Below are 13795 nucleotides of genomic sequence, written 5' to 3'. Positions count from 1 at the left end.
TTCTGGGAATATAACCATGTTAAAAGTTTATTACTGAAAAAAAATTATTACTTTTATTCATTGGATTTCTGTTTATTCCCCCCTGTATTTAGAAACAAAAAAAACATCAAGAATCTCTCCCGCTTAGTTGTCCGCCCCCATACAGATGCTGTTTACCATGCCTGCTTTTCTCAGGATGGTCAGAGAATAGCTTCTTGTGGAGCTGATAAAACCTTGCAGGTAAAACCTATTTTTTTTTTGAGAAAAATCGAAAGAGAAATGTACCCAATTCTGTGCCGATTAAATCGTAAAATTCAAGAAAATTGCAACTTAGAAATAGCAGAGAAGTCCCAATCTCTTGAACATTTTATGGAAAGTTTATCTGGAGATTTTAGTGGGGAGGATGCCCGGCAGAGGGAGGGAGGGCATGAGGCAGGATCTCACCTAAGTGCACATTGTGAAGGTGGATAACACACCCCCTAGGTCCTCACTTCTACAAATGGAACTTTGCCCTGGAAGTGAGAACAATGTAAAATAAATTTTGTACCCTCATATTAATTTGAATAAAGTTTTTTAAAAAAGAAAGTTTAGGGTGGCACCTGTGGCTCAAGGAGTAGGGCGCCAGCCCCATATACCGGAGGTGGCAGGTTCAAACCTGACACCAGCCAAAAACTGCAAAAAAAAAGAAAGTTTGTCTGGAGATTTTAAAGATACAATTGTGTATCTTTACATACAAAAAAAAAAAGAAAGTTTATCTGGAGATTTTAAAGATATAGTTATGTGTTTTCGTAATTCTAAACTTGCCAGGTGGCAAAGAAGTACCTTTGACTGTGACAGTCAGTTCCCTGCCATCGATTGCCAGCTAATTGGTAAAAGACATAGAGACTTTTTATAACACAGGGAATAGAGCTCAGATTAAAGAACAGGGATTAAGTAAAATACCTAATTTATTAATGTCTTAGGCATTAATTTCTGACTGTAAGTAGGAATTGGACTAGACTATTTCCTTAAGGTGTTTTAAAGAATTTCCTTGAAGTTTTTGTTTGTTTTCAGCAAAGGTGAATGAGTGCTTTTCTTTACATTTGTACTGTACCTTTTGATTTTGAAGAGAACAGAATCAAATTAATTAATTTTTATATGAGTATACTTTTGTTTGCAAGATTATGACTGCACATCTCATTTCTATATGTGTACTTTATTATTGATTTTATTAACTTTGACTTTTGATTCCGAGAAAAAAAGCATATTGAATGAAATATTTTCTATTTGATTGTTAGGAATTGCCAAAATAGTCTGAAGAACTAAAGCTATACTCTACCACTTCTTTTTATTCATATTTACATTTAACAATGGATGGTTGTTTATTTACATTAAGACATACAAATTCTGATAGAAATTCTGATTTTTGGAGTGATTTTGCCAAGGTTCATTTCTCTTCTGCAAAAGAACAATGACTATATCTTCTAAAGAAAAATTTTTATGAAATGATGGCCCATAGTTAAGTGGTTTGTAGTAATACAGTTTTATTGTTGCTTGTGCAGGTGTTCAAGTCTGAAACAGGAGAGAAACTTCTAGAAATCAAGGCTCACGAGGATGAAGTGCTTTGTTGTGCATTCTCTAGGGATGACAGATTTATAGCAACTGGCTCAGTGGATAAAAAAGTGAAGGTAGAAAAATATTTTCCTCTTGAGTTGTTATCACCACAAAATTCATTTTCTTTTTCTGTAACAGACTAAAATGAGTAGGATTATAGGACTCTTGCCTGTTGGTCTGCTAACTTGGTCCATTGTAAATTAACATTGTTGGAAAATTCTTTATTTTTAAGCACCAACAAAAAACAAGTAGGTTGTATTTAGTAGGCAACAGGGAAAAGCAATTGCCAATTAATGAATTTGCTGCCATTAATAGGTAGGTCTGTGAGTTAAGTATCAGTTGAAGTCTTTGAGTGCCTTGTGATTTGAAGTGTTGCTGAACAAAATTATTGTCTGAGATTAGATTCCTGTTGTAAAAGATATAATTTGTGAGATGCCGTCCAGATGTTTTTCCTTTTTTACCTTTATGAACTGGCTTATATATTCAGCGCAAAGCCAGATAGATGAACAAACTAAACAGAAAAAGATAATTTTTTTTTTTTTTTTTGTGGTTTTTGGCTGGGGCTGGGTTTGAACCCGCCACCTCCGGCATATGGGACTGGCGCCCTACTCCTTGAGCCACAGGCGCCACCCATCAGAGGATAATTTTTATCTTTGTTAATTATTCTTTCTGGTCTTTTGTCCCTAGCTTTGGTTTTTAGCTAGAACATTTATACTGCTATAGAACTTAAGAGAAACTGAAGACTTAGAGGATGTTTTATCACTGGTATGGGGGGTCCTCACTTCAAGCTTTTTTCAAAAGGGTTGTAGAATACTGAATCTGGCTACATGGGGTGGGCAAGAAAGTTGGTTTGAGTGTTTTCCTGGAATTGTCTCCCACTTGAAGAGGGCTATGAAATGTATAGACTAAATTGAGACCTTGGAAAAATCTACGCGATAGATTGGAGCAAGTGCCTTGACAGCCAATAGTTAATTCTCTCTGTGTCTTCTACTCTGAGTCAGATTTGGAGTTGATCCCTCTGGGCAGTTCCAAAGTCAGAACTACAAAAAAGTAAAAGGAAATAATGCTGAGTTTCTGTTTTCTAAGAACTGAAAATATAAAGCAAAAGCCAGTGCTAGCCATTAAAGAACTTCAAAATAAGATAAACTCTTTGGACCTCTGGGGATTTTAATAAGTGCTTTGATAAAATACAAAGGAATGCTCTGGATGGGGAGAGCTTCTAAAAAGTAAACTTCTCCAAGTGAAGATTCATTAGGTAATTTATTTCTTTTGTTTGAATGGACTGCTTAGTTGTCTTACATAGTAACTAAAATGATTAATTTTTATTGAGAACTTAACACTGTGAAAGGCTTTAACACACTTTCTTATATTACATTATCAATTTCTCACTACGACTTGTAAAGTGAGTATTGATCCTGTTTATAGAAGAGGACATAGGTTCAGAGATGAAGTCACTTGCCCAAGCTCACATTAACTAATAACAGGGTTGAAAGCTAGGTTTGTGTCAGATTCTAAAGTCTTTACATGGTCCCTTGAAGTCTGTGAATACTTACCATGTTCATTACCTCCTTTGGTACCTTGGATGTGTAGGGCAGGTATAAGAATCCTTATTTTTTAGAAGAGGGACCTGAGATGCAGGCAAGTTAAGGACTTGATGAGAGACACATAGGTCAGAAGTGGTAGAGTCAGGTCTTAGACTCAACCCTTTGATTTGAAGTCTGTTACAGAAAATCTCTGCCTACTGTCATTCACACGAACACGTGCAATCTTGTCCTTGAGGATGGTCATTTTTCAAGAGGTTCCAGTTATGCTATAAAAAGACATGAGTAGACTTATTTCCAAGCAATTAACAAAAATCAAAGCAAGTATTGCAGTGTTTTAGAGAAGGGGGAGGTATTAATTAGCATTATGTCTGTTTGGAGAAATCTGCTGTGATAGGAGCATTTGCAAAGGAACTTACCGTTGCTTTGCCCTTTGAAAAAAATGAATATATGTAAATGTTATTTTCTCCATTTTCTTTAGATTTGGAATTCTATGACTGGGGAACTAGTGCATACATATGATGAGCACTCAGAGCAGGTCAGCTGCTGCCATTTCACCAACAACAGTCATCATCTTCTCTTAGCCACCGGGTCAAGTGACTCATTTCTCAAAGTAAGTGTGGATGTTGAGAATTATACAGATAAATTTGATAGATACATCAGGATATCTCCTTTGATACTCCCATGCATTGTATCAGGCCTTTTTGGTTGTAGTGATAGAAATTTTCATATTAGCTTAAGCAAAAAAATAGTGTATGTATATATACACATATATTAATAGATAGCATAAATAGAGGGTACAAAAAATGTATACACATTTTTAAGAAAGGAAAAAACTATATTAAAATTGTAACACTGAATGTATTCTGATCACAAAATGTATACTTATACAAGTCAGATTGAATACCCCTTGTAATTGCAGAAATCAAACATGACTTGAGTATTATAATTTTTTTTTTTGTGTGTGTGGTTTTTCTTTGGCTGGGATTGGGCTTGAACCCGCCACCTCCTGCATATGGGGCTGGCGCTCTACCCCTTTGAGCCACAGGCGCCACCTGAGTATTATAATTTTTATTCAGTTTTTCCTGTCTTAAAATGTATATATGTTTTTTAATATCAGGTGTATCCAGATGAAGAAGAATGATTTGAAGTATTTCTTCTTTTTCTGTTGTCTATAAGATTTGGCATGATCTGTTTTTTGAAATTATCTTTTATTTTTATTTATAAATATTAGTTGTCTATTTTTTGAGACTTTGGGAAAAAAATAATAAGACAACGTTAACTGATGACTCCATACTGAACCTCCGAGTCAAAGCATTCTATAATAGACATACTCTTATTTGACAATGTGAATGTTACTTTTTTGGCATTATAATTATTATTATTGCTCAATATTTCATTGTAGCAATCGTCTGATTTCTTTTCTGAATCTATTTATCTTCATTCGTTCTTTACGAGGTTTTTATTTTTAGTCCTTATCTTAAACATTGTTATTGTTATTAAATTTTAAGCCTTTTTGATTTTGTGAAGACAAAAAGTGGAAACCAAATAAACACATATGTAAAAAAAAAATTGTATATACTTTTTTTGGCACCCTCTGTGTATATAATTAGCTCATGTAACTGAACAGTTTTGAGGAAGCATGAGTTCAAACTAGGTGAATTCAGATGCTTAATGTAGCCTCTAGCATCCTCTCCATCTCAGGCTCTGCTTTCCTCTGTTAGTTTAGACATGTTTTCTCTGTGGCAGGAAACATAGCTACCCTTAGCTTGAGGCCTATAGGAATCTTATAGGTCATAATCACGGAAGAAGAGAAACCTGTTCTTCTCCAGATCTCACAGATCTAGTTTTATAGAAAACTAATGGACCCAGTTTGGGTTATATGCTCTTACCTAGGTAATCCGAGTATGATCCCTGGGTTTTCCAAAGGTCTCAAGTTTAGCTATGTGGAGGTGAAGTTACCTTCCCTAATCATAAATAGAGCTTGATTCAAAAGAGAGATTCTGTTATCAGAAACAGGAGGTGGAAAAAGGTGCTGGTAGGGTAGAAAAAAAATACTAAAACCAAAAATAGATAATCTATTCTATCTGTGCTTGACAGTGTTTGTAATTATAAATTATAAAAGATTATATATATATTTTTCTCTTAAATGGATGAAGACGGCTAGATTAAACTTTCAGAGTTCCAGAAAAATATGCTAATTTCTTTTGGATTAGTTTTTGGTTTTATTTGAACCTTTTTTCATTGATGTCACTCCATCTTTGCAATGGTAGGAGTAGATAAAAACATTTCAGTTTAGAAAACCTAATAAACTCTATGTTTTGACATTTAAATAAATTATTTAAAAAATTTTAGAAAGTTGCTGGACGCCATGGCCCCTGCCTTGTAATCCTAACATTCTAGGAGGCTGAGGCGGATGGATTGCCTGAGCTTAGGAGTTAGAGACCAGCCTGATCAAGAGTGAGACCCCGTCTCTAAAAATAGCTGGGCATTGTGGTGGGTGCTTGTAATCCCAGCTACTTGGGAGGCTGAGGCAAGAACATCACTTGTGTCCAAGAGTTTGAGGTTGCTGTGAGCTGTGACACCTCAGTACTCTACCGGGGCCAAGAAAGTGAGACTCTGTCTTGGAGAAAATATAAATTAGAAAGTATTGAAACAGTTATTGAAAATTATCCTTCCTACCCCCCTTTTCAGGAACATAACTTTTATTTATTTTTCTCCAAAAGAAAAATTGCACAGAAGTTCTCTCTGGTTGAAGTGGGGCCTTCTTCATGAGAGAGCAGGTAGCATGAGAGGAGAGAAGGTGTTGTTTAGAGAAATTGAGTTGTTTGTCCTTGGAATGTGCCACATTCTGGATTTGGCTGATTGCTTCCTAGAGGTGGTTTTTGACTTGTTCTTCTAACCCCTTATATTATTATTTCTTACTAACTGTATTTATATTAAAGGCCTCTTCAAATTTTTTTGAGGACTTTTTTAGAGCATTAATAGCTTTTAGTTTGGTTGGAAGATTCAGGGTTGCATTGGGGAATCTTAGAAATGACCATTTTTAGGGCTGGATAACCTAGCATTTAAAAAAAAAAAGAGGTCAACATACATTACATGTTACTTATTTTAGCTTATTGTAACTGAATAAGATAATAAATCTAAACCACTCAACTGAAATAAGCAGCAGTTATTAATAACTGATAGTTATTTAGTGCTCAGATTAAAGAGCTAAGTAGGCCTCTGAGTCTCTAAGTAGATTTAGATACTGATCTGAGGGCTACTCTATTGTTAACCACAAGTTTATGTTTGATAACTTTGTGTTACTGTGAATTGAACATTATCCTGTAACTGAACACACACAACTGGGAGAACTGGAAGAACTTTACACGATTTCTGACTTTTCCCCATTCAGTACTAGTTATTTATTTATTTTTGTTTTTCACAAATAGCTCTGGGATTTGAATCAAAAAGAATGTCGAAATACCATGTTTGGCCATTTAAATTCAGTCCATCACTGCAAATTTTCACCAGATGATAAGCTTTTGGCTAGTTGTTCAGCTGATGGAACATTAAAGGTATGCTTTTTTGTACATTGTTAAAATGGTTTGTAATTTATGGGATGTCTTATAATATGGTTTTAGAAGTAGGTCTCTATTTGTTCACATTTCTACAGAAAGAGCCTCTTCACTTTTCAGGAGCACATTTAATATGACTGTAATTGCTTGTCAGAAGATTGTTTATGAATAGTTTACAACCCAGTGCTTAGAGTTCTTATAATTTGAAATCTTAAATTGCAAGCACCTGGGTGGGAAGGAGAGGCTGAGAGGAAGGAAGGGGGAACTGAGGGAGTTGAACTGATCCTTTCATCAGGAATTCCCTCCCACTATAACTAACAGAAATAACAGAAATAATTCATTCATGAGGGTAGAATGAATTATTATAAAGTTCCCACCTCTGAAAACTGTTGTATTGGGGATTAGGTTCCCAACATATGAGCTTTAGGGGACATAATTCAAACCATAGCAAGATCTGTGGGATCAGGTTTGTAAAGGACCTACTTTATTTATCATTTATTAATTTTACCTTTTATGTTATTGTCATATGCAAACACTGCCACACTATAAATTAGGGAAAAAAGCTCATTCAGCTCTCTGAAATTTAGAGTCCTAAAAAAACTAAATTCTTTGTTAAATAAATTCTTCACCTTACTTCAATAAGATCCTAATTCCACTTTATTATTCTTGTGTCTGCTGTCACCGTAGTCTTCTGTTTATTGATGTTCCTTAGTTTGGTTGTAAGCCCAACCCATCTTTGATGTTCTGGTCTTTAGGCTGCATTTTCCCCTCTGTTCTACAGTATTTGCTTTGGTTCAGCCTGTTGTCCTCTGCTGTCTGATGGCAGCCTTCTAAAATGCTGTTTCTCTATTGTTGTTTACCAAATACAGAGCTACTAGAATTTACCCTTTACCAACTGTTTTCATCTTGTTACTCTCAGCTGGAGCGCAATAGTATAGTATAAATTGTGGGAAACTCATACTGACCGGACCTCCAAGGTTCTTCCATCATTCTGTCACCTCCTTTCCTTTCCGGTTTCTTCTAGCCCAGTGGTTCTCAACCTTCCTAATGCCGTGATATGTTTTCATTGTTACAAACTGGTCCCGACCCACAGGTTGAGAACCTCTGTTGTAGCCCCTGTTCCTTCATTATCTGTTCTGGCAGGTTAACCTTTGGTGCTTGTTTCAGCCACTGTTCCTGTATGGTCCTTGTTGCTTTTCTTGGGACCTTTTTTTTCCTTCAGTTCACTTGCCGTATTTTTTAACTGCCCTCGAAACTTTATGTAAAACCTTCCTCTGAAAGTGTTCTCACATAGTATCTGTCCATTTGGTTCTCAATACATGTATCTTTCTATGTAGATAGAAGCTACTTGGGTTTTCTCCCGATTTCCACTGAGAATGTGTTGTACTGTCAGTCATTTTCATGTGCCTTTTCTTTGATACGATTGAATAGGTTTATGATTTGTGGAGACCTTGTCGTCTTTTTGTTGTACCTTTCTCTGAAGTTCACAGTACAGACTTATATCTATGTACTGAGTAAATTTTCTTGAAATATCTCTGTTCTGGGAACATACTTGAACACACTTATTTGTTAGAATTTCTGGAGAAGATTTACTAATGTTACTAGGTGACTTTTAAGTAAGGAAAACTATCTTGATGCTGATACTTTGGGTTGGATCTTTGATCTCTCTTTGCTGACTGAGGATAATTCATTTTGGTATAGATTACTCCAGGGCATCTAGGAAGCTTTTCTGGGTAGAATTTTACTTTGCGGATGCTGGGAACATTCTTAGTTATGATATTCAGGTAAATGGATTTTGGCCTGTATGAGGTGTAAACTGTGGCTTCCTTTAGGGTGATCTGTGTCACAGGAGGTTTATTAGAGTACCATGGAAGAGTTCCGGCAGCCCTCCTCTGAGAGATTCTTTCAGTTCTTTCAGCCTATTATTTCTTGGTTTTTACTAAGTGAATTACTTTAGAAGAAGGCATTGTATATCTTAAGCCAAGTTTTCTTTCCATCTTATCTCCTTTGCTTATTCCAAATTCTGAAAGGATTAATTAGAAAATAATCCTAATCCTTAGCATTACTATATTATTATCAGGTTGCTGAATTTATATGTTATTATGCAGCTCTAGGCTGTGCAACTTAACTGGACCTTCTTTACTGCTGAGTTAAATCATCCCTAATTTATTTGCCTATTCTAACTCTGTTCTGCTATTCTTAACCCCATTACCCTTTCATTCTATGGAGATAACCTTACCTCAGTCCTATTCAGAGGTTTAAAACCATCTACTAATGACCCCCTCAAAAATTGCTGGAAAAGGTCTCTGCTGCCATCTCAGTGCCCTGAAAGTCCTCTGTTACTGATGCCTACTTACTATTCCTTTCTTCCTTCCTTGGTTCCTTGCTTCATTAGTTATTTCCTCTTTATATTACTTCTTTAGACTTTTATTCTTTTTTGGATTCTTCCCCATAGTCCACAAATGTTCTTTCAATAACACTTATCTCTACTCACCTGTAGAGATGGCTGAGTACTCTTGAGACTAATCTTTCTTTTCACTTAAAATGTATTAATCGGTCATTTATTGATTACTTATGTGCTATATAGTATATATATCTATATACTAGATGTTTGAGTCTTAAATACTAAAAAAAAGGATACTTTATATATATTTTTTTTATTAAATCATAGCTGTGTACATTAATACATTTATGGGGCACCATACACTGGTTTTATATACCCTTTGACATATTTTCATCACACTGGTTAACATAGCTTTCCTGGCATTTTCTTAGTTATTGTGTTAAGACATTTTTATTCTACATTTAGTAAGTTTCACATGTACCCTTGTAAGATACACTGTAGGTGTGGTCCCACCAATTACCCTCCCCTCACCCGTCCTCCCCCCTCCCCTCCCTTTCCCCCTTCCCATATTCTTAGATTATAATTGGGTTATAGCTTTCATATGAAAGCTATAAATTAGTTTCATAGTAGGGCTGAGTACCTGGAGTCATTTAGAATTGAGTTGGGAAGGTAAGTGAACAGATTAACCATGAAAGTGCTAACAGTACGTAGAGGGTACCCCGAGGGCAGGTGAAGTCTCTGTCAGGAGGGTGCATGCACCTAATGCTACAGCCATTGGGCTTGTTGTCTCATTTCTTTTGCTTTCCTATTTTGTACTTTAGCTGATGCTCCCCCCTTAGTCTAGACACAGCCCTAGAGTATTCTTCTTATCTTTTTGACACCAACCGTAAATTGGTGTAAGGTAGGCTAATCTTCAGGGAGTCGAGTGAGGCAGTCATCTGTACAAAGTGTTCCCTCTAGCCCTCAGCTTGAGTACAGCGTTCCTGCTGTGCTGTATCTTTCCTTCTCCGGTGACCTATCTGACAGGCCGGCCTTGTGTCAGAGTCATTTATATGCCTGTCTTCTCTTACTGACTCATAAACTCCTCAAGGCTACTTTCTATGTCTGATTCATTTATATAGTCTCAGAGTGACTAGCATAGTGTTTAATGAATGTGTTAAAGATGATAAAACTTTCCCCTATCTCTTCAAGTCAAACTAAGACCTTCAACTTCACAGAGACATTTTTTAAAAGTTTTCGTTTATCAGGAGCAGGATTTTGATTTCTGTATTCCTGTGAGTGTCATGGTGTGATTGTAGAGCACGGAGCACTAGCAGCAGGGGACAGACATTACTGCCCTCGTGGTGAGAACTGCCCATGTTCGTGGTGAGCTTTCCCGCAGTGCTGTTAAGCCAGTATCATTGACTGGTGTGCAGTGATACGGTGACATATAGTAAGCAGAGACTCTGTAAAATGATGTTAGGTAACATTTCAAGGTCAAAGTCTTCTTTCTGAGAGGATGAGAACTGTAAAATTATGTCCTGCCCTGAATGGCTCTGTCATTTTCTAAGCTTTCTGTAGGGTATCATGTTGACAAGCATGTGTTTTAAGGCTCTGATCAGAAACAATTTAAAAATGTGAGTTTTATTTAAAAATAGCCATTTAAAGTATGTAAAGGCACAGAGTGCACAGGGACCCTGGATACAGTGCAATGACTTGCTCAAAATAAAATCCCGTATGAGTTTATGTGGTCCCTCAATATGTAGGGTTTCATCACTGGTTGGATAAGAGGTGAAGTCAGGCCGAGAAGCAGAAGAGATAATTTAGGCAGATGTAATGAAATTCGATTTTGTTAGTTTCCTTTTTCTTTCTTAAAGCCAAGTAGTTGTTGCTTTGTTTTTCATATTAATAAGGAAACAGGGTGTGACTTCACATGTCTTCTGGCTGATGTAACTGAAGCTTCTGGTGTTTATGTTTTTCTTTTTTTCTCTTTAATATCAGGAAAGGCTAAGTGTCTCTTTTCCTTTATCCACAGTTGTTGCAAGGGGGAAAGATTTCGGTTTTGGCCATATTTTTTAGTATATATAAATTTTTTCTAAATTCAAGAGAGATTTAAAATGTACCAGGCCAGGCAATGGTTTTATTTGGAAGCTGACTTAAAGCCTGAGAAGTAGCTTTTCTTTTTCTTTTTTTTTTTTCTTTTTTTGTTCTTATCCTTGGCCAACCCTTGGTCTGACCATGGTATCCATTATCTCTCTGTGATGCCGGGACACTGCTCCAGGTCCCCAGTAGTCAAGGTGGATCTTCTTAAAGGCCCTTGTGTTTTGTGCTGTTCAAGTGATTCTGCTGGTGAGTGGGGTTTAGAGTATTTTGTATCCTAGTCCTTAGGGTTTCTATCTGGCTCTGCCAACTGTGCAAGGAGTCTTTCTAATTCTTCTTTTTTTTGAGATAGAGTCTCACTCTGTCACCCTGAGTAGAGTGCTGTGGTGTCACAGCTCACAGCAACCTCAAACTCTTAGGCTTAAGTGATTCTCTCGTTTCAGCCTCCCAGGAATCTTTCTTTTTTTCAGCATATCTTCGTTTTCTGTTTTCGGGGACTTTCTTATATTTCTGGCTGCTCTGCTAGGTTATAACCCAACTTAGAGGGGCGGCACCTGTGGCTCAAAGGAGTAGGGCGCTGGCCCCATATACCAGAGGTGGCTGGTTCAAACCTGGCCCCGGCCAAAAAAAAAAAAAGAGATAATAACCCAGCTTAGACTGGATCCTGTGTAGCCCTTCTGCTGTGCCTAGGGTAAATGTGACATGCACTTCATGCCTGGCACAGCAGAGGGCAGCAGTGGCAAGTGAGTCTCTTTATTTTGGCTGCTGCTTCACCGTCCTTTCCATCAACACCTAATCTTTAGCCTTCTCCATACCATGCAAGACACTTATTAACTTTTTATTTAATTTTACATTTTGGGTAGTCCTTCTGATTTTTTCTTTTTAGGAAGATGATTAATGAAACTGAAGTACTTCATTTATAAAAATTCATGGCTAGGTAAAAATAATCCATCAGGTAAAGTGAGTAAGTGTTGTGACATTTAATCCGGGTAGAATTCTAGACGTGTGATTTGAGAGTGAAACGTACTTTGTTTTGTTTTGTTCTTTTAATTTGAAGCTTTGGGATGTAAGATCAGCAAATGAGAAGAAAAGCATTAATGTGAAGCAATTCTTCCTTAATTCAGAGGACCCCCAGGAGGATATGGAAGTGATAGTGAAATGTTGCTCATGGTCTGCTGATGGTGCTAGGATAATGGTGGCGGCAAAAAATAAAATCTTTGTAAGTAGTTGTATTTTATAAAGCCAAATTTATTATGATTTAAAGAAAATTAATTTTTGCATTTTTATACTGTTTATTGATATAAATAAAGTCCAGCTGTGTGAATTTGGGCAGGCTCTCCACCCTCTCAATTCTTTAAAAGTGTGCTCCAAAGGATATGTGTGGCCTTATGAGAAAAGATCTCCATGGTCACATGGATTTAGGGAATGTCATGGCTTTCTTTCCTGTATTAGAGATACATAAAGTGAACTAACATATTTGAGGTCCTGAGAAGTCCTACAATACAGAACCAATTTATATTTGTGAAGTCCATTGTTCTTCAAATGTATTTAAGACATTTCTGCATAGCTCCTTTTTTTCAATTTTAATTACATTGGTTTAGGAGACTTTTCAGAGTGCTTCCTTAACCCTAAAACTTTATGAATTGCTGAGTCTTTTGGAGAGAAATGCTCATCAAAGGCTAAACAAGATTGTGAGATTTTTATAAAGTAAATGAGAAAAATATGTAAAAAAAAGTTAATGATAAGAAAATGCCTTCCTCTTTTTTTTTTTTTTACATCTAATAGTAGCTTACATTTGTGGTGCCCATCATGTTCTCACATATAATTTCTTTTGATATAAATAGCTGAGAGACATAGCAGATTGCAGTAACCCTGTGATAACAGTGAGGCAGCTGAGGTTCAGAGCAGCCAAACAGTTTGTCCAAAGTTAGACTGTGAATAGGAGATCTACATCTTCTGATTTATGGCTCTTTAAAAAAAGCTATGAGTAAGGGATATTACTATTTTAAAGAGCATAATTAAAATATGCAATATAGTTTAAGGGACTGTTTGCAAAAACTTCAGAAGAGCATATTTAACATTTAAAAATCTTTCAAAAATTGAAGAAGCTTGAATGACTCAAAAGTAGCTTTGGAGGGTTCAAAAATGGGAAATGATTAATTATAATAAAGTAATTTTCTGGTTCTGGAGAGAAATGGAAATGATCGAGCTAATTTTATTTTAGCAAACCTCTGTTCTATATTGATCATCTTTATTTATGAGTATACATTTTCTCCTTTGAATAAACAAGCATTAGGGAGAACTGCTGTGTGTATTAATTTGGCTAGTCGATTCATTTATTCACAAAAGTTTTTATTTCTGTCTAGGCCAGCTTGAGAGATCATCTTTGATAAATTTTTCTTCATAGAAAATGTTTCAAGGCCAGGCTCGGTGGCTCATGCCTGTAATCCTACTCTGGGAGGCTGAGGAGGGTGGATAGCGTGAGCTCACCGGTTTGAGACCAGTCTGAGCAAAAAGTGAGACCCCGTCTCTACTAAAAATAGAAAAACTGAGGCAAGAGGATTGCTTGAGTCCAAGAGTTAGAGTTTGCTGTGAGCTATGACGTCACGGCCCTCTACTCAGGGAGACAGCTTGAGACTCTGTCTCAAAGAAAAAAGGAAAAAAGAAAATATGTTTCAAGATGATCAGTATTTAAAAGA

The 13795-nt window shown here is 36.4% G+C and overlaps 1 protein-coding gene across 1 annotated transcript in view; it reads left to right on the top strand.

The window, feature by feature from the left end:
• APAF1 (apoptotic peptidase activating factor 1) overlaps window positions 1–13795 on the top strand; it is a 70515-nt gene that overhangs the window by 30290 nt on the left and 26430 nt on the right. Inside the window, exons 13-17 of the mRNA XM_053582539.1 lie at window positions 93–219; window positions 1521–1646; window positions 3595–3726; window positions 6548–6673; window positions 12154–12315. Of these exons, the coding sequence (XP_053438514.1) occupies window positions 93–219; window positions 1521–1646; window positions 3595–3726; window positions 6548–6673; window positions 12154–12315 (673 nt within the window). The remainder of the gene's footprint in view (window positions 1–92; window positions 220–1520; window positions 1647–3594; window positions 3727–6547; window positions 6674–12153; window positions 12316–13795) is intronic.

Source organism: Nycticebus coucang, chromosome 3 (genome assembly GCF_027406575.1).
Source record: "Nycticebus coucang isolate mNycCou1 chromosome 3, mNycCou1.pri, whole genome shotgun sequence".
In the NCBI taxonomy this organism is placed as follows: Eukaryota; Metazoa; Chordata; class Mammalia; order Primates; family Lorisidae; genus Nycticebus; species Nycticebus coucang.
Note: the sequence above shows the minus strand (reverse complement) of the source record. Positions and strands in the feature narration are given on the sequence as shown.